At 42.6% G+C, this 21,945-nt stretch overlaps 1 protein-coding gene across 1 annotated transcript in view; it reads left to right on the plus strand.

Annotated features, from left to right (window-relative positions):
* PKHD1L1 (PKHD1 like 1) overlaps positions 1 to 21,945 on the plus strand; it is a 361,418-nt gene that overhangs the window by 196,790 nt on the left and 142,683 nt on the right. The window contains exons 40-45 of the mRNA XM_069622133.1: positions 2,543 to 2,791; positions 5,131 to 5,280; positions 9,974 to 10,148; positions 18,375 to 18,531; positions 20,043 to 20,199; positions 20,306 to 20,385. Coding sequence (XP_069478234.1) covers positions 2,543 to 2,791; positions 5,131 to 5,280; positions 9,974 to 10,148; positions 18,375 to 18,531; positions 20,043 to 20,199; positions 20,306 to 20,385 — 968 coding nt within the window. The remainder of the gene's footprint in view (positions 1 to 2,542; positions 2,792 to 5,130; positions 5,281 to 9,973; positions 10,149 to 18,374; positions 18,532 to 20,042; positions 20,200 to 20,305; positions 20,386 to 21,945) is intronic.

Here is a 21,945-nt window from a genome sequence, read left to right on the forward strand (position 1 = left end):
CTCAAAGGAAGGGTTCAGCCCTCAATAATCCGAGGCTCATCTTGAGAAATGAAATTTGCCATTTGCTCAGTGCCAAGCGCTTTGCTTAAATACTACTCGTATTTAGCCTGTACACAAAAAACACACTTCACTAAAACAAGGCTAAGTCCTTAAAGAATGTCAAGCACTATTGCCCATTTAAGGAAAATAAAAAAGGACAGCTGGCGCACTCGGTTATTGCGCCACAAGTGTTATTCATTGCAAGTTGGCTTAGCAAAATGGTTGAGCGTGATGCGCATGCCAAGTGACCCATGCAATGGTGTCAGCGGCACACTCGAGAGTGGCCGTTGGCTTCACTTGACTGTGAGGCCGGCAGTCGCCCATGGCATGATCAGGTAAAGTCCCAGATATCAGAATACATAAAGGTCATTGAAACCTAATATTGTGAGAAATGCCTAGTACACTCTTGCGCTGCCTAGCTTTGCTAATCCATCGGGAGTGGTAGGACCACAAACCTATGAAGGAACACATCTAATGTCATCAAGCTTGTTGGCTAAACTAAGAGAGTGTGCATATCCCATGTTATCATATTCCTCAGAGATGGCTAATGTACAATTATGAAAGACACTGATCACAAGATCTGTGGCTACCATCATGCTTCTGCATTACTCAATAGACATACGGCTGACAGAACTGCATTTCTCTGCACAGATGTGACTACTGATGCATAGTTGCCAACATGATCCATTCCAATATGTAGGTGCTTATCCAGTTCTGTCTTTTCTTTGCATTCTGGGACTTGTAGTCCGAGTTTCATAATGGGACAAGTGGAACTACAAGTCCCAGAAGGCAAAGAAAAAACAGAACTGGATAAGCACCTACAGAATGGAATGGATCATGTTGGCAACTATACTGATGTGCTGCCACATCACTGAGTAGATCTGTGACTACCATCATGCTACTACATGAGCGTTCACTGCCAGCATACTGTTAGAAGTCTCATTAGAGTTGTCGCCACCAGCGTGCTGCTGCATTACTCAATAGAGCTGTTGCTACGAGCATGCTGCTGATCCACTTATTAGAGCTGTGACTAGCAGTATGCTGTTGCATTACTCAATAGAGCTGTTGCTACCAGCATCCTATTACATTGCTCAGCAAGGGAGGGTAAGTGGTCCTATACAGCTCAGTGCCCTTCTGCCAATAATGTTGGCTTGGCTGTGGAAAAAGAAGGGGGATAGGTAAGGGAAAGGCAGATGTGGAAAAACCTGTAGTGCTGAGGAGTGCAGACCGAAGCACCCAGGGATTCTACTCTGTTCTTCTTTTATTTATTTGCATTTTTAAAGCGCACACACAGCCCGCAGGCATCAAGGCACTTTTTACAGGAACATGCATCTCTTAGTTCCCTATTTATAACACGCTTAATACACAGAGGTTTCTAAGCGCGGACCCGGGATTCACACCTGTGTTGCTTCGTGTCATCTTGTTTCCAAGGTGAGCATGTTGCCGCTGAGCTATCCTCCCAGCACTGGGGTAGATATATGCTGGGCGTGCTCATCTGTAATGGCAGTCCCAGGGTTGGGGGGAGAGTAGTGATGCAGCCTTGGATGTTGATAGTCACGGGATGGTGTATGAGTAAGTAAGTGTGCTGGACCTTGTGAGTCATCTGATAGTGAATGAAAGTGACGTTAGGTTGAAAAAGATGTTAGCAGTGGAGGTTAGTCGTGCAATGGGAGGTTCTGGGAAGGAGGATTAGGGTTGGCGTTAAGATACTCCACTCTCACCGGTGCAGCGGTGGAGTTCTTCCTGTAATTCATCGGCTCTGGAGGTGTGTTGCATGTCATAGAAGATGACGGGGCACCCTGGATTGAAACTGTGTTTCCTTCAGCGCATGCAGTAGACCAATTTCCACTGTAGATAGTTGCTGCTTGGAGTTCTAAGTGTCCAATCCCAGCCAAATCAAAGGAGACCAGTGTGTCCTGTTTATTACTCCGGGATTGATGTGCTTTGTTCATGTCAATGAATTGAAAAGCTAGGTTTTGAGCTCTTTCCTGAATAATAATTTGTTATTCATACATTGCTTTTATCCAAAGCGCTTTACATAGCACATATATACATACATTATTATTACCCAATCGAAATTGGTTCTCACTTTATCGACCTCGGAAAGATAAAAGACTCAGTCGAACTTGCCAGGATTTTCACCTGCAGATCAAACACAGATCACATCAACGAGTACTCAACAAATTGAGCTATCTTACCAGCTGAACATTAGGAGGTTCAGAAATAGGTAGGGAGTTGCACAGTTTAGTAAGTTGCCAGAAGGGAGAATGAGCGTCCACCTTTTCTTATGCTGAATCTGGGATTTGAACTAGAGCCATGTTACTGTATTTTAGCGCACTGGAAGGTTGGTAGTACTGAGACTTCATTGTGAAGGGTGCTGAGCTAACAGTGAAATGGGAAATAACTGCCCCCACACAACAGTCTACCCTGTGCTTTTCTGAATGACGAATATGGAGTCATCATAGTCCATCTGATGTATTACTTTTATTGTTTCTTTTTTCAGGGTCGGCAGGAACAATAGTCACGCTCACGGGATCTGGGCTGGGGAATGTCAGCTCTGACGTTAGCGTGACTGTCGGTAACGTGGATTGCGCTGTAATCTCCGTCACGGACGCCACGTTGCAGTGCACCGTTGGTGATCACGTGGGCGGGAATGTTTCTGTCACTTTCCGTCATGTTCAGAAAGGCTACGCTGTAAGCGCAGCATTCTTCACCTATGCATTCAGCATCGAGGCGGTCTCCCCAGCCCAAGGTATGTGCACGCTTAGTAAATTCGACTACTCTACATATGCATTGTATATGTCTCTATGCTGTCTCACCTTCATCTTATTAAAAGCAAACAGCCGGAGTTAAATTGATTGTCACGATATATACAAATATATATTATTATGGGATTCCACCTATATGCCCTTCCCTCTCCCCAGCCATCTCCCAGGCCTCCCTCTAGCCCCTTGTCTGGCCCCTGCATGCCACCATCCCCTCACACAATAAATATATATCCACAAAAACAGAGGGAAAAAAACTGCACTCTCCGTGAGGCATCTCCTAAACTCGACCAAAGCAAAAATCAAGCATAGTCCCATTACTATTTCACCTATCTCCACCAGAAAGTTATTCCATGTGTGATAACCGTGGCAGCCATGTTAGAGTGGATAGAAATCACACTCTATCAAATAAGACCTCACAAATGGCACCCTCATTAATGGGCAAAAATCGAAGAGGTACATGCCAATAATTAAAGAGAAATGGTAAAACCCAAAGTGGGAAAAGGAGGCAGAGCCACAATTAATTATATATATATATATATATATACTAGTTTATTGTTTGCTTGTTAGGCACTTATACAATAAGAAAATACTGGGCAGGAAGGGCACAAGGGTGGGCAATACATTAAAACACAATATTTAAGAGCAGTGGGGGGAGTGGGAGAGGGACGAACCTATTATGCCTTGTGAGTATTCGGAAGGTGCAAGTACAGTCCGCACACATGCATATAAATTTGGCAATCACTTTAACGCATTCAATTTAAGACACTTGTCACTTGTCACTTGTCAAGACCAATGAAACTTAGCTTGACCTTCCCCTCCCACATAGACACTAGACGTCTGCAACCAGCTGAATGACATCCGATCAACTAGACTGAACCGTAGTTCCGCATTTTTTCTTCTTTTCCTTCTGCTTTCCTTCTATACTTACCTTTGATCTAACGTGAACTGTATAAACTGCACTTTTCTTGATTTAACTGCGAACTGCATAAATTGTATTTCTCCTGTAACTAAGTTCTTAAGTAATCTTGTACTGTTTGCGCCCAGCTACCCCTTCGGGTTTGGTGCTGCGCTATACCAAATAAACAAACAAACAAACAAACAAACAAGAGATGCAGGTGAAACCACTGCATGCCATGCTATACATGTGTGATTTGCCATGCCCAGCAGGGCCTTTCTTAGGAAGGGCGGCACGTGTTTTGTGACATGGTTAGTAAATGTTCTGGGCCAGTGAAGGACCACCCCAGGGGTGAAATCATGGCCTACATGGGACACCGCATCACCGGCCTCTTTTCTGTGCTTACCTATTTTATTTCAAATTCTGTTATGGGAAATGGGTTGGGCTGGCTCAAAATGTGACCTAGGGGACCGCTCCAAAAATCCTTTCCAGGCCCTCTTTTGGTTCCCAGTCCACCCATGGCCATCCCTCTGTATAGCCTATTTTCTGTCTGGATGTTTATATTAATTTCATTTACGGACTGATAACAGGGTTTTTGTATGTCTGTTCCCGCCTCTATTTCTTTAAGTATTTTATCTTGTAATCACGCGTTATTACTGTGTCGTTTAAGAAATGTGTGTGCATATGCTTTTAAGCGGTATACAGTGTTTATATCGAATCTGGTATATTCAAATACACATATTTCTAATCTTTTATCTTGAAAATCTTTATAGTGAATTGATTTAGGGTGCGCTAACAGGCTACTTTTTTTGGGGGAAATGGTTGGGATGGGTTTTTAGGAGTGGGAAACAGGGGTTTGGTGGGAACCCCCCAAAAAAATGCATTCACTATAAAGGTTTTCAAGATAAACGATTGGATGTATGGGTATTTCGATATAAAGACATGTAACCCTTTTAAGCGTCAAGAAGCCTATCTGAGGCATGTGAGTGTTCTGTTAAATAATTAAAAAAATCATACAATACTGTCTTGCATAGGCCAATTTGATGAGGCATAATGCGTTCACATGCATTGGCAAGGTCACACCGTATTACTCTGTGAGCGCGCCCAATTGCATGCCAGTTCAGTTTAGCTGTGATTAGCACAGCAGCGAAGGAAGTTCCGTTTGAAATGAGAGGAAATGGGTCTATGCCCGAGGCATGCATTTCTCTGCAGCCTCTGGCATACTGAATCTGCTATTTTGTGTTGCCCAGTTCAACGTTTGGAGACGTTCCAACCTAACGTGGATTGTCGGCGCAATTAGTTGACACATTGGAAAATACCATGCTAATGTAGAAGTGAATGGCTCGGCATCGCAGGTCCTGGGATATGCAAAACTACTGGAAAAGGATTTGAGTCTTATGACGTGGAACTTGCTTTCTTCATTTTCAGGCAGCTTTGGTGGAGGGCAGATACTGACTGTGGCGGGCACAGGTTTTGACCGAAACATCTCGCAGGTGCTCATATGCGGATCTGCGTGCATTGTAGAGACACAGCAATCTGGGTTACACCACCTCTTCTGTAAAGTTCCTCCGAACAATGGTAGGTTGTGTTATGTCATGCCATGCTCTGTCGTGTCTAACTGTAAATCTGAGTACTTACCACAAACCGGGATATAGGTGTTTGGAGAACTAACAGTTGTGATGTTTTATATGACTTTAGTACGTACTTTTCGTGTAAGGCACTGCATTTAATTAAACTAGCAGAATGAATACATGTTTACTATTAGACATGCCTACACATGCTTCTTTGGCAGACATGGGACCTCATTACAAGTTTGGCGGTAGCCGTGCCGATAAAAGCATTCAAAATACTGGCACCCGGCAATGGGCAATTACTGGGGTATTCCGACCCACCGGATCAATAGTCTCAATGGGAATGGGGAGCACAGTAGCACCGGCACCGTTACACGGTGCCAGTGCTACTACCAAGCTCTGCTCGCGGGTGCCAGTATGGCCGTCAGGTGAGACCTGGCGGCCGTAATGGCACCCACAAGCAGAATTGTAGTTTACCGGTCCGGGAACTACGGTACCGGCAAGTTTACCGGTACCGGCAAGCTTACCGATACCTTAGTTCCAGATCAGCAAACTTGTAATGAGGCCCACAATGTTGCCATTTCCTACGCCCCTCCCCCCCGCACAGACCCAGGCACTCCTAGATAGAAATCGGTTTTAACCTAATAACCAGTGGTGTAAATGGAAAACCATGGAAAGGGGGGTCCTACAAGGTGGGGGCAGAGTTTGGAGGAGGGTACAGAGTTCTGAGGGGGTGGAGCTGGCAGTTGCACTCTGTTCAAAGTAAATGTTAAGAATAATAGTTTAATACAAATGGCGTAATTTCTTTCATGCTGCTTCTTTCCAAACTCTACACTGTACATCAATTCCACTTTAATTCACTTTCATGGCAGCAGTGCACCAAAAATACGGTTGGTGATGCAGTGATGTTTAGTACATTAAGGGATCCATCGACACGTTCTACAGTAGAAGGCTACCAGGGTTGATCACCAGGTCGAGAGAGCGCTGCTGAGATGTTAGATATTAAATATTAAAAACTGGTTAATCATAAGACTTTTTGCAATTCCTCATAAAAAACAAGTACTATAAAATGTGTTTGGCCAGCGCATGCGTTGGGCTGGTGGCTTCTTACATTCAAGGCAGAGATGAGGGTATTTCTGCCCCTGTAGTGAAAATCAAAACTTGGCACTTATGAACCCACAGTCAAATGTCCTAGTAACTGCTGTCAGCACAACAGACACATTTATTTGTGATTAAGCAGTTTGACAAGCATATAACATCTTTATAAATATAACCTGTGATAAAACACAAAGGAAGGGACACAAAAATGACAGGGTATTTGTTTGGTAGTCTGACAAAAAAAAGAAACATTTCAGAAAAAACTAGTGAATGCAAGTTTAAGCAGCCTTTTTGAGTTTGGAAATTACTTTTTATCTATGAAAGGGTAAGATGCACATTTGCACACAGATACTCTCTGCGGGGTGAAATCTCACCAGGAAACACCCATCCAGGAAGTCGGATTGTAACTATTCCCCCCTGCTCAGAACAGGCCCCAACTGGACACTTAGCAGCTCTGACAGCTCCTATGGGATAACAAAAGCATGGCCCTTTGATGTTGTGTTCTCAAGCTGCGTCACCCCCTGCCAACCTGCACTGTCCCTAACCAGCTGCCCTGAACCAGGGGTGCCTTTCAACTATTCAGTGGCTTTGCTCGCGATTGAGCTCGAGGGGATGAGGTGAGAAATAAAGCAGTCATGTAACGGAAGAGCAGTCCTGGCGCCAATATGCTGTGTACGGTTCTGCACCCCCACTCCATATCACAGCGCCAGAAGCGCTTTGGTTTGCGTTGGTTATTTGCCGGGCAGAGATCCGGCTAGATTTCTGTTGCCGGATCTCAGACCCGGCGGGAGCCGACGAATTGGACAGCGCTGCTAATAACATTGCATATGAACACTATTTAGCAATATGGTTCCTGAGATTATTGGCAGCACCACATTCTCCAAATAAGCAACAAAGCGGCTCCAAATCCAAAACATTCAGCTGCGCACTGCTGCAGGTGAACTAAGGCTGAATTTTCCAAGTTCCATGTTGGCATGGTGTTTGAGGGTCAGCTCTATGATAATGTTTTTGTTCAGTGTCTGTTTTCCTTGTATGTGAAAACATTGATCTGTGGCATCAACTGCTCTGTGCTGCAGAGAGTGCCTTTTGTGGCTCGCTGCATTTTAACAAAGGCTGGTCCATGCTCAATAAATACAACAATAATAATAATAATAATAATAATAATAATAATAATAATATTAACAATAATAAAGGCTGGATTTTCACAAGTGCGATGTTGACATGGTTGTTTAGTATCAGCTCCATGATAATGGGCTTCATTAGGAAATTGCTGATCCGGAAACAAGGGTGCCGGTAAGCTCACCGGCACCCTTGTTTCCAGACCAGCAAAGTACAAGTCTGCCTGCCGGGGTTGCTGTGCCCGACAGGTCTGATCCTGCCAGGTGCAACGGTCACAGTAGGCAGACTTTTCACGGGGGCATGTGCACCAGTAGCAATGGTTCCGGTGCTCCTGTGTCCCTAATTCTGTAGGACTCTATGGGAATGGGGATTAACACATATACCGGCACCTGACTTCTCGGCCGCCGGACTGGTAATGAGCCGGTGACACCAGGAGGTCAGGCAGTGATACATTAGTCCGAGTCCGGTGGCAACCCGCCGATAGCATGGCGGGGTTACCGCCGGATTCGGAATAAGGCCCAATGTTTCTGTTCAATGTGTGTGTGGCATTTGGTGTAACCATATTGCACACTGACTGAATCTTTATGCCATGTTATCAGAGAATCTTGTACAGCACTCATTTGCTCTCGAGCTAGGGCTGCACTTTAAACAATAACATACAAATAAAAATAAAATAAAATGTTAGGTATAGATTAGTATTTTTCCACATAGTGAAATTATTTGCATGAAGTTTTACAAAGCTGCTAGAAGAAATCACCATTGTCTAATCATCCAACAATGTGGGCTTCATAGTCCTGAAACAAGACCTGTTTGATTTCTGGAGCGTTCATAATAGGTGCTGGAAAGAGAAGTTAAGACAAGTACACTGCTGCAGTTCAACCGTCACGCTTAGAAAACTTGTGTACAGGAGTGTTATAAATGCCATATCATATCATATCAACAGCATTACATTTGCATTTCTAATAGGGGCCTGTGCAGACCTCTGACAGCATGTAGCTTTGCCCTGTGCATGACCTGCTACAGGGGAAGTACGACAGAAACCCACTATTCACCGGGGCAGCATCAGAGCTGTTCTAGACCACAGAAAGAAATCCCTCAAAACCATTCACACTTCATGCACCCTTGTGGTAGCCTACATAACGAATTTCACTGCAGAGTAGCAAGCACATTTCTACAGATTGATTGATTGATATTTTATTTCTATCGCGCTCCTACACAACCGTTTCAGAGCGCGACAAGGAAAGGGAACAGGGGAGAACAAAAACAACTATCTTACTAGGCCCAGTGACATTGAGAACGTGCAAGTGCAGGGTAGAGGGAGAAGGGGGAGAAGTGCATGGAAGGGGGAACAAAAGGAGAGTGCGGAGCGAGAAAGAAAAAACAAAAATAATAATAAAATAATAAATAAAAAGGCAACAAACAATGGGAGTGCAGCCAGCAAGTGGCAACAGGCCGTGTAGGTCTGAAAGTGCAGGAAGAAAAGGGGAGGGCTACATGGGTACAGATACAGACCCCCGTGCAGGGGGTGGCCCGCAGGCAGTGCGCGAGGGTGGCAAGATGAGCAGGTACCTGTGCCCAGAGGACAGCGGGTGGCCAGGTGCATGGTGCCGAGGGAGAGTAGAATCAACAGGGGAGAGGGGAGGAGAAGGCAGAAGCAAAGAGGAAGGTTTTGAGGTGCTTCCGGAACCGGAGATGGTTCTCCTCAAGTTTTAGAGTGGCAGGGAGGCTGTTCCAGAGGGAGGTCCCAGCCGAAGACAGAGATCTACCCCCAGCTCGTTTCTTTGAGAAACGACTGACCCTGAGGGAGTTAGAGGTAGAGGAGCGGAGTGCTCGAGATGGGAGGTATTTGCGGAGGGATAGCTGAAGGTATGTTGGACCCAGGCCCCAGAAAGCCTTGTGGACAATCTACAGAGTGACCTTTTAGTCAATGACAGAATCCTCTTTTAATCTACAATATTATAAAAAGAATTCTAAGACCATTAAACATATGTCAGTAGCATAGCAGATGAAAATTAGTATTTTCATTGACTTTGTGAAGGATTGTGCTCTATTCATCAAGATGGGGCATGTGAAGTCTAGCAGTTCAATACAACCCCTTTAATGTTCCAGGGATTCATAATATTGAATTCATTGTGACTCTGTTATGCCTGTCATAAGAAACATATCATCCTAAATAACAAGACGTTCAAAATGCTGCAGCAGATTAATGAGCGCCTTTAAAATATGAAACCAGATCTGCTGCCCATAGTTTTCAAGACAGAGCCGGGAGGAAGAAAGGGAGTGTGTGGGTGTGCCTTATGCTACACAGAAGTAGTCTTATTCAAATCTGATTTCAAAAGGCACGGTATTACTTAAATCTTTCCCAGTGGATATTATTTTATAAAACCTCTGTTCGTATCAACAATAGTTGCCATTATAAAATTGATTTGATCTTTAAGCTCTTGTAACCACAAAATGATATCTTCTGGCCCATGTTTTTGTAGGAACAGGCGATTCGCAGAACTGCAGTGTCAGCGTTCTTAATGGAAATGATTTTGTGACATCAGAACATGCTTTTACCTATCGAGCGGCATTAACACCCAACATCAGCGATGTGACGCCAAGAAGAGGAGGAACTGGTGGTGGTACCAGACTCACCATCACTGGGACAGGATTCAGGTACACAAGTCGTCTACATATATCCATTATGTAATAGAGAATTTGAGCAATGCAGTGAAGAACCTGCATTATTCTTAGGAAGAAGTGTGTATCCCGCTGTCCCTGGGACAGCATGTTGCCCAGATTCCAAACATCATTGCATGCTAAACAGTAAAAGACTCAATATTTGTGCATGTAAGCATATTTTAAGCTTTTTAGTGAAAACTGAAATTGCCTGGCGGTGCCTTGACCAAACAGAGTGACTCAGGAAAAATATTTATAATGGAGTAGGAACAGATTCGTTGTTGAACTATCACCAGAAGTTGACAGCAAGGCCAATTAGATAAGGTAGGTTTTCACATGCTAATGAATTATGAGTAGCCATTGGACAGTCTCAAGTGGCAAGACACAATTTGGTAACAAAAGGCCATCAACTATGCACGTGTTTTTGAAGACGAAAGTTTGGAAATAAATGTGGGCTTAGATTGGGAGCCAATCAAATGATTATTGCACAATTATATGAGTTTCCATGGCATCAAATTGTCTGCTGGGCATGTTTCAGAGGTCTATATATTATATGCATGTGAGCAATTTAATGTGGAAAGTGGCGTAAAGGGGCATGCAATACTCTAGTAAGCTGTATGCACTTTGAGCTGCCTCCTATTCTGCTGGCTTTGTGTGAGATAAAAGTTACAAGGAATATTTATGTTTGTTCTTATCTGGAAATTGCAGATATTTCTGGAGATAATATTCATTTGAATGTTAAAGAGAAGATTTGTGTCGAAGCGACACCTACATTTTTAGTACGTTTACATGGTCAGAGTAAAGTATTGACTGAGAGAATTCTATTCTAGGGTTTTGCTTTAAGAAACTGTCTTCAATGTACATCTGGATGTCCTTGACCTAGTTTCCTCAGGCGTGAACTCTTGATTGGCAGTGTTTGTTAGTTTATGTTACCAATTGTATCGGTTTGTGAGTCTAGGAGAAGCTAGGCTCTATGAGTGAGTTTTGAGAGTGTGGTAATGTGTGTATCAATGAAAATGAAGCTAGGTGAGATTTGTAGAGTCCTCCTCTTAGAGATGGTAGAGGGTTCACAATGAATTTCCGCAACTTTATACGTTTATGTCTATTTCTTTACAAACAGGTGAACCAATTCAATGCAGATGTTAAGACCGCTGCGTCTAACTTAAGTTACTCTTTTAGAATGGGATAGTGTATGGTGGTGAACGGTATGACTTTCTGAGCAGGAGGAGTTTAATCACATTCAATCAAGTATTGGTGGGAGGTTTCTGTAATATTTACTGTGGCTGTAAAATTAAAGTAACAAAATCTGAAGCATGATCCCATATAGTCAAGTTTACTCTCATGCTGAGGTGTAGTTCAGGATAAACCTTTACAAAATGTTTTTCTATATTTGGTGGAGGTGCTATAAAAAAATGAGTTTCCACTGTATTTGGGTTGAGGGAGAATTTTCTTTTTAATGAAGAGACATCAGCCATTGTTTTTAAGGAGTCCAGGGCCAATACGTGGGCTATCAGGGCCCTTGTGTGGGCCAGCACTTTGGAGCACATTCTGTGAGCATTTTGCGCGGCGTGAGTGTAGCAAATGAGATTTCTGATTTGAAGGTCTCCAAAAGGTTGGACTTCCCTATAGAGTTTAGTGTGTACAGCAGGCGGGGGGTTACAGGCACCCGACAACTTCACTTTCCTGAGGCACTGTAAAATCATGAACGTGCTGTCAATCATGTAGAATTTATTATGTAAACATGGCAGTGCTGGGAAAGCAAATGTAAGCATTACACTATAACATCTACCACTTAGGTCCTGATTTACAAAAGCACTTTTAAATGTGCAAACCGTATTAGGAAAGTATTTGTAAATCAGGCCCTAAATATTTATTTGCCTCAAGTTCCCAGACAATGCTGACGAATGAAGAGATGTAGCTGCCAGTGCTTTCCTGTAATGGGTGAAAGGGAATTTTTAGCTAGAATTGCAGCATGAAATCACAGCATTAAAAAGGACAAAATGTTCTTTTTTCTTCTACATTGACAGAAAAGTTGCTTTTTTAACAACAATGTTTTATTATGCCACATGTCTTCTGTTAATACAATTGTTAGGGAGTTTTGCAAAAGTCCACCTATGGTAGGACTTTAAAAGACTCTCAGTTGGGACACAGGGCTCCAACTCATAGTATTGGCATGAACCACACAAGTATGTTGGCAGCAATGGCTGAGCAGCCAGGCATATCTTAGAAGCAAGGAAGGACTGTAGGAAGGTACAAGGAGCTCACAGCTACACATAAACTTAGTCCAAAGAAACACTTCTACACTGTAAAATATTGGTTTATTTTATATAAACACTAAGGTAAGGATAATTATTTGGAAAGGTAAGTACTAATAGCACAATGGGAGGACGATTGCAATATTCACAGTAAGTAATCACTTTTTGTAGTAACCTTTAGAATTTCAGTATGAAATTCACAGGTAAGTAAAATCACTTTTCTAATACATTCAGAATATTTGTTTCAGCTAAGAATGAATGGAACAAGATCAATATAAAGCAGATAAATACGTTTTCAGACTTGTAATACTTTTTCATAGGCCTTATGCTTACTAGTCCATCCCCATCTAGTTATGAGTGTCTCAGAGTCAGACCGGAGGGTAGAACAAAGGAAGGAACAGGCTGGAAAAAGTCAGGAGTTCCAGAGGAGGTTTCTGTTACAAGTAAGTAAAACCTTGTGCTCATAAAAGGGTTCAGAGACTTCAGAAAAGCCCCCCCGAAGGCATACAGGCTTTTGGCCTGAGAAAACATGAATAGGCGAACTCCAGAACATTTGAATCACCACCCAGCAACACAGTAGTGGTGAAACTCTCCTAGGTAAGTTCTACCTCATGTCCCCCAGTGTCTTTGGAGTGCAGAAGATGATGCAGCAGGATGCCCTCTTGGTGCAGCAGCAGCAGCAGCAGACCCCAGTCACTGGATTCCTGCATAGTGTGACAGAAGGAAGGACACTTAAGTGGATCTTTCAGCAGTAGTCAAGGGAAGGGATGTCCAGCAAAGGATTCTTCATGGTTCTGTGATTCTGTCACCTTTTCTGAAGCACCAGTGAAGAACGGTTACTGACCGGTTGATTTATCTCGCTTTCTCAGTCGATCACTCTGGTGAGAGGACTTCAAGGAGTGGAGTCTTACCTCTGGAGGCCCGGACGGGGTCCATCAAAGTTTCAGCAGGATTCAATCTTCGGAAGATGATGCACTGCATGATGGTCGCAGGTCCCAGGGTATTGGCGGTGTGCATCCCAGGAAGGTCACAGGTCATCGTGGGATGGCTCAAAACGCAGGTTGTTGTAAGACTGATTGGACCCATCAGTCTAAGGGAGGGAGTAGTCTTCTTTGGCACTCCTCTGTGGCACAGGAGGTGATATTGGGACAGCAGTGTTTACTCAGCAGTCTCGAGTGCTCTCTGGAATTGGCTGTGGATGTCTCTGGTCATCTTCTTGTTCAGGATTTCTCTTCCCAGTGGTCAACATGTCTTCAACTTTAGGAACCACGCCTTTTATGCAGGAACCCAGCCAATGAGCACCCATACAACATTCAGACTTTTGTTGGTGGCTGTCTGTTCAGGACAGCCAGTCTCCCAATTTGAAATGGTTACAGGTAGGCACAGCAGAAGATAAATAGCAGTGGTGATTTAATATACTCCCTTCTTTTCTGTCTTCACAGACACCCTGACACCTTGGCAGGCTTTCCCATGGAAACCCTCCAAAGACAAAGAACTAACAAGGACTTTCCCCTCCCTGTATAAAAGAAGAAGGGCCAAGAAAGGAAAATCCATCTTGAATTGGCGAAAAAAGAAGACTGTTACCATTTTGTGTCAATGGTGACCCTTCTGTGCATTACCACAGCTGTGACTACAGCCTGCGAGTGACTCAATACATAAAAGTAGGTAGAATAAAACCACTGCCCTCAGATTAGCTTGCCACTGTTGCCAAAAAGTTACAGGAGCAGAGAGAAAGGGGATACAATGTAACCCCTCAGCACCCCACATATGGTGTGTGATGATCTCACAACAGAAAAGTTAGGAAGGATACTAAATATTCCCCTGCCCTTGGAAATATGGTTGCTCACAAGGGAAATCATAGAAAATAAAAAGGGAATAAGGGGATCCCAGCAACACTGCACAGGGAGTTCTGTGTGCTGCAAAAGTCAATGGCAGAAGTCACAATACTCGGAAAGCATGACTCCAAGATAAAGATATAAAAGAAAATACAAACGATTCTCATAACCAGAGTAAAAGAATGAGAGAGAGTGGAAAAAGGTTCCCACTCACTCAGACCTGGCAAACAATCAGGTGGAGGAGATTGTAAATCTATCTAATAACCATGAACAAAGGACACATATTTTAATACTTGTTTAATAGACACAAAGCCGAGGAGTGAGTCGGAGCACTGCCGCTGAACCACTGGCATTCTGGGTAAATTGCGCAATCAAAGAGGATTAAAGCAGGCCAGTTATACAATGGAATGCTCACAAAGAGTCTGCTGTGCAGAACCATCAGTTTTCAGCCTAGTACAATTAACGTTTAATAAACTGCTTTGGTTCAATTTAAGCCATAATATAATGTGTAGTGTATGGATTTCTAGGATACCGACAGGCCCTGATGAAGGATCAGGGATGATCCGAAATGCATTGGCCTTTTCTTCTGTTCCTCCTCTATTTTGAATGCTTTATTGAAACACATCATATCATGGCTTAAGTTGTACCGAAGATGTTTATTAAACATGAATTGGATAGCCTGAAAACGGATGGTTCTGGTGAGCAGACTCTTTGTGAACAAACCATATTATAGCCAGTCTGCTGTAATCCTCTATGAATACTTGTTTAATAATCAGTTATAAAACACCAGGTTATTTTAAAATATGTCAACAAACAAATGAAACCCTTTGACACATAGCCACCCCACCCTCCTTACAGATCTTCTAAGAAGTTAAGAAAAACATTTCCTGCACGATTTATCTTCTCCCATTTACCACATCTCCCTCTTTCCTCTTTCCTCTCTTCCTGTTCCCCTTCCACTCACAGCACCCTTCATGCAGACCTCTGCACCAACCCCTGCACTGTCCTGCCGCAGGTTGGGACATCAGCTTTGCTTTGCCTCTGATTATACCAGGTGTCCCTGCACCACCACTCTCTTACCAATGAAGAGTGTGTTGGCTCAGTAGCACAGGGCAAAGCAGTGGAGACACGCAACACTCCTCTACGTGAGCTGATTGCGCAGCACCAAGAGGCCATAGTGTTTACAGTGCACAATACGCCTAACCACACGTTTTCCTCAATATTTATTTATTTATTGCACATGTAATTAAATAATCATATTTCTAAGATAAATAAAATCCATAAAAGTCATAAAAGCAACATAAAAAGAAAACAAATCTAAAACATCAAATTCATAACATAATTCCATAAAATGATAACAGGCCTTATAGAATAAAGACACATCCAATTCATGCACCAAGTTCATAAAATGTTTTCATTAAATAATCGCAATAGTTAGCACCATAATACATAATATTAAGATCGTCCCCACCCATAGAACGTTTCCAGAGCTCCTGTTTACAAAATCTAAAACAATCTATTTAATGAAATATCAGTCCCTAATGGTGTACAAACTTACACAGTTAACAAACAAATGCCTCATAGTTTCAATAAGAAATTCCCTGCATAATGTACAGAACCGCTGCTCACAGGCAATGCGTGCACCAATGATTTCGAATGTTGGCAAACAGTTAAATTAACATATAATGACCGAACTACAGCAGCGTTTGGATAGGCCCTGAGGTATTTAGGTTTGTTCATCCTTTCTACAAGATAGCCCAGGAATTCATTACTGTTTATCTTTGTAGCCATAGCAACAGACAGCTGTTCTCTGTTAGTGATTTCAACACTTTCATCACCCTATATTTATAATTAGAAAATCCCCCGAGCTGCCACCCAATGGGTCAATCCAATAAACCTCAGTCTTTGTTGCCCATTCCGAACAGCAGTTGCGCATGGTCGTGTTTCGATCACTATATGTCTTATAAATCATATGAACACGAGCAGACAGTTCCATTTCATTTATTTACCTAGTTAGCAATAAAGTTTATTGAGACCGCAATGCCAATACTATACAGACCACACTCAAACATTAGGTGCTTGCAGGGCACACTCAGAGGAAGCCTCAAGAGTGCTTTCAGCGATTTCCCATCAAGAGTTTAGTTCTCTTCACATGGTATAACATAAGGGATCTTCTATTTACTTGATAGATGGTACGAACGATATTAATAGTATGACCCCCATTCGTCCCAATGAACTTGCTCAGTGCACCCAGTCGTCATTGTAACTTATCATGCATGTACTCCCAATGTGGGCGCCACGATAGATAGACATCAATCCCAACCCCCAAATGTTTATAACAAGAAACCACTTCGACCTGTCATTTAGGGTCCACACAGTACTGCATCTTTTTTTCGGACCCATTCTGAATTCCATAACTTTAGTTTTGCCAACATTAATCTGGAGGCCATTCGATATTGCATAGTTCTCAAGTGCACCTAGCCTTTTTTGTAGGCCCTTAGGGGTATCATCCATAATCATGATGTCCAGAGTAGTTCAAAAGTCCAAAGTATTTGCAGGCTTTTTTCTAATAATTTCACCTTATTCAACTATTAAATATGTTGTCTTTTTTTTGTTAAACATGTCTACTTTTCCTAAAGTCATAGGCATCTTTTAAAGCCTTTTGATAATCACGAGAACAGTGTCTTTAAGGTCCTTCATAAACTTTCAAAGTTTGAACTAACCTTTTGTAGTGTTATACAATTCTTTAAAACCCCTTTCAAAATTTTAATTAATAATTCAGCTATTATTTAACAGATAACAAATGTTTAAAAGTTGAAACTAAAACTCCCAGGGCCTGATTTACAAAAATGTTTTAACATGGGAAAGTCCCATTGAAAACATTGTTGCAAGTCAGGCCCTCATAGTTATTTTAGCATTTATACATGAATATCAGAAAAGTAGGCATTTGGAAGTGCATATATTAATTTTAATGTTGTTAGTCAGAAAGAGAATAAGTGAACATAATCCATGTCTAATATTCGTGCATGGAGAAAGTAGAAGTTTCCTCATTCAGAAATGCTGCATGAATGTAATTACCTCCACTTCCCATAAGGAATAGGCACGTGAAAAGGTGTATGCAAGTATATACCCTTATGCAAATTTATTTTCAATTAGTACCCGGCGAGGGTCAACCAGAATGTAACAAACATTCTGACTGGCCCTCGCCCGGTCCATACCTCGGCGAGAATCCCTCACCCGGCGGTAATCCCCGCTCTGAGCCTCCGCAGGGCTGGAGGCTGCCATCCTCCCCCGACGGGGATTCAGGTGAGTGTTTTCCCCACCGACGCCCAACAATCCCCTCACCACCCTCCCAACCCCACTTACCTGACTCGGTAATGGCCCCGCGGCGAGGGGCATATTGCCTAAGAATTGAATAGCTGGTTGCTTCTAAGCATAGATCTGTTAATGCTGTCACATATCAGCCACAGCTTGCAGCCAGAGGGTGGCTTGCTTGGGCTCTAGCAATATATCCTGTAATACCAAGCTCCACACAGAGTCAGATTCTATCTAGTATTACTAATTAATTGGACATTGTTATTTTTTGTATTGCTGACATAAGCATACGCATATCACAAACAGCAGAGGCAATATTATGGAAGCTAATACAAACAGTGTTCAAACCACAGAAGATGTATGTAATATGCCATGCCACCTAATAAGGCACACACAACACAGCACCACCAAGTGGTCATCACTGGACGTTCACCACCAGATGTGTTCAGTAAGTTACCAAATGCTTTTAGTTGTGAATGTTTTTGAAATCACTTGCATGAGCTGGATGCTTTTTGTGTTATGTTAGATAATGTCATTGGGTAATGCCATCTGCATGGTCTGTTGGTGCTTTAGGATCTGAAAAGGAGGTGGGCTGAGTTGGAAGGAACCGAGGAAGGATGCATGGTAGCTTTGCTGTTGGGCAGGTCTAGGGAAGGTATCATCTTTTAGTCTATGGGCTGCTGTTGGGAAATACTGTATTGTCTTCTAATATTATCTCTGATGAACATTAGATATGGGGATTAATTGAAATATCTGAATACCTTTAAATGCCTCTTTAGCTATATTGAGGACAATTGTTTTTTTTTCTTTTTAATTAGTTCAACCCTTGCGGATATTAATGTCACCATCGCAGGGGCTCCGTGTGATGTAAAATCGGCTAACACCACCCAGATCGTTTGTATAACAAGCGCGCAGTCGCCCTCACAACGGACGAAAGTCAAGGTCAACATCGGTGGCAAAGGGATTGCGATGCTGGTAATAGAAACACTGCTCCTCATAATTTCTTGAGTCTCAAGAAGTAATAGTTTAAAAAGAGTTTGCGCTGCCTTTAGTCTGTTGTGGTTAATGGAATTCAAAATGATACAGGGTCGTATGTGTCTGAGTCCATACTCCTGGTGACCAGTGAGCATATATCAGGAATCAGCCTAAATGCCTCTGTTCCATCCTTTCTCCTCTTTTAACCCAGTCTTTCTGAATAATTGTTGACACACATGTATATACACGGTAGAACTGCACGGCGCAAATTTCATTGCTTTTGTTTTTCCTTTGTTTTTCATAAGAAATACAAGACACTCTTTAAATAATGTGGGCTAAACGAGGGATGCTTTGGCAATGTTTTAAAGAAGCATGTACAATTATTTAAAATGGATACTTTTTTTCTAAACAAATTGATGTTGACAGAGAATGGGATCTTGTACATATTTTTAGCAGGCTAGTTTTACCTGCATTTTGTAATTAGCCGATTTGATCGAGAAAGAAATCTATCAAAGTTACATTTAACCGATTTATGCCAGTACCATTCGATCAATTTTCAAAAATACAGAACATGAAGAGAGGGGATTGCGGCGGTGTCCCCCGCTCACCATGTTCAGTATTTTTGGACTTCGAGGGCGTGGGGGTCACCCCCGCTTCCTCAATATTGGAGGCGGGGGACTGAAAAAAAATATAAGAAAAAAGAAAAAGGGACCCTGTGGCATCGGATTCAACCCACGTTAGAGGGACAAAAGTGACGCTGCAGCAGACGGAGAAAAGGTAAGTAGGGGGGATTTGTGGTTGTACTGGCGGATTGGGGACATGGGTTTGGTTTGTTTATTCGCGGTAAAACATATTCACGGCAACAATTGCTGCAGTCAATTCCTCGCGAATATTTCTACCACGTATTTATTTGTTTTGGAAGAGAGCATGGACCATTGTCAAGTGTGAAAAAATAAGAATTATATCACCATTTGGCCAGATGTACAGTAGAAGGCACGCTGACATCATTATTGACCAGATTACAGAAAGTTTGCTCCAGTGCAAGTGCAATTGTGCACGATATTAGCACTACCGCAAAAATTGCCCTAGTGCAACATACGAATGCTTGCAATGCATTTTTGAACCTGGACTGCCCAGGTGCAAACATGCACTGAAAGAATGTGCTTTTTGCACTTGGGTAATTCTGCCATAGTGCTACTACTGCTGTGCACAATTATGTATACTGGTACCAAGAATTGTATAATCTAGCCCCCTACATTGGGTTGCATGTATTTTAACAATTAAACTACCCAGGTTACAATAAACTGGCAAACCCACAATTCACATATAATCTACTTTTGAAATCCAGTTTTCTTTAGCCTTCAAGTGCGCCCATTTCATCATGTTATATTTTGACTTTTTAACTTGTTTGATTACATACTTCATGCTTGTGCTCGCAGTATCTGGCCAGAAAGCCGAAATGGGAGAAACTAGTTTAATAATATAAGACAAGAATGACTTTTGTGTTGCAGGATCACGCCGATTTTTTCTACATTGATGTGTGGTCCTCTAATTACACCTGGGGCGGGAAATCCCCTCCTGACGCGGGCTCATTGGCTGTCATTTCTGAGGGGCAAACAATACTGTTGGACCAAAGCACCCCTGTATTGAAGATGCTTCTCATTCGGGGTACAATTCAAGTTACTTTAAGAACTATGCCACTTTTAATAAATATATTGACTTTGTAGAACAGTGATGAATGCCTGCTTGATTTATCTTCCATAATTATACACAGGGGGAAGTCTCATATTTGACGAAGCTGATATAGAATTGCAAGCAGAGAATATTCTCATTGCCGAAGGAGGCGTCCTTCAGGTAGGCAATCGCTCATTCCTTGTGGAAAATGTCGCATGTAAAACAATGATGTACAATAAAACAATAGCCCATGTACAATAGCACAATGACACGCGACTGTTACTTAAACGTTGTGGTGAAATGGGGGTGCCATATGGAATGTTGACTGATAAAGTAATGTGGCCTTTCGCTAGAATCAAACCATAGACTATACAGAACCTCTCAGTGATCACAGGATGCTTCTAGGGGGCATTTAAATATTAATAATGATCTAGGATAGCAGCCAGAATGAATGTACTATTGAGCACCACCTTAGATTGTTTATAAATTAGCTCAAAAGCAGAGAAAGTTTGAAACGACATATAATCCAAGAGAACTCAAAATATAGAAAGACTGGAAAACACATGGACGAGTGTGTGCTCCAGTACAAAAAGGACAAGGAGCATATATTGTTAAATACACATATTGGCCATTTGTGTAGAGCAGAGTGCAACCACCACTGTCTCTTTGGACCTGAGAGAGTCTGCCCATGTAGAACCGGTGTATGCATTTGCAGCCTGCTGGCTCAAGCTGTAGCTCACTGAAGAAGCCACTAAGGCAGAAGGAGGCCTGGGGCTGGTTGTGGTCCTGTGCAGAGGGAAAGTTACCTAAGAGTGCAGACTGATCCGCTATATTGAAGGTTTGGTCAAGAAATAACATGCATAAGGTGACCTCTCTAATGACACAGGTGTGCAAAACAAAATAATTCAAGCTGAATTTGATTTTCCCGAATTCCAGCGAATTCATCCACGTGTACATTTGATTGTTTCAGCAAGTGTGGGCTAAAAAGTTGAAGCTGGTTCGATACCAGAACATGGTCTGAACAGAGGCTGAAAGGTCAGAAGACAAAGGACCCCCCCGTACATGTCTAGGCTAATTACATGCAGGTGTTCTGCTCGGCAGTTGCTCTAAGCATGGACAAAAATTACCACTTCATGTTCAGTTTTTGGAAGTCTTCCCCAAAAGGCTTTCAAAAAGGGTCCATAATTGTGTATGTGCCCCATTCGGCGCGTGCTGATTGAGCATCATTTCAGCTCAGTTGGGGTGCATGGGAGGGCACCTCCAACCCCTTGGAGTTTATGAAATTAGAACCACTTATTTGAGACTCAACGCATAGTGGCACACAAAGAATTCATTGTGTTTGTGGTATGTGCCATATAAATAGAATGTTTCGGCTACTCTTCACTCTTCATAATAAAACTGCACAATACAGGCCATATAGCGTACCTGTGTTCCGGTGAACGTCAGCATGTATGCAGCACATCCCTGGTGATGGTCGCCATGCGTGCTTGCTCATGGCAAAGATAGGAAGTGGTGGGCATAATAGCAAACATGGCGGCAATCACTGCACCATTCATTTGTGCGTATTGTGTGTGAGTGAAAGGTTGAGTTCTCCCGGACAAGATTTCACCCTTCTATCTACTGGCTGGATATAAACATCTGCAGCATGCCTGTTAACTCACTGAGCTATCTTACTGTGGTACTGAGACCTGCAAAGCTCTTCTAGATTCCCTTTCTGTACCTTCAATCTTTCTAGTTGCC

This window comes from Ambystoma mexicanum, chromosome 5q (assembly GCF_040938575.1).
Source record: "Ambystoma mexicanum isolate Mex_15411 chromosome 5q, UKY_AmexF1_1, whole genome shotgun sequence".
Lineage (NCBI taxonomy): Eukaryota > Metazoa > Chordata > Amphibia > Caudata > Ambystomatidae > Ambystoma > Ambystoma mexicanum.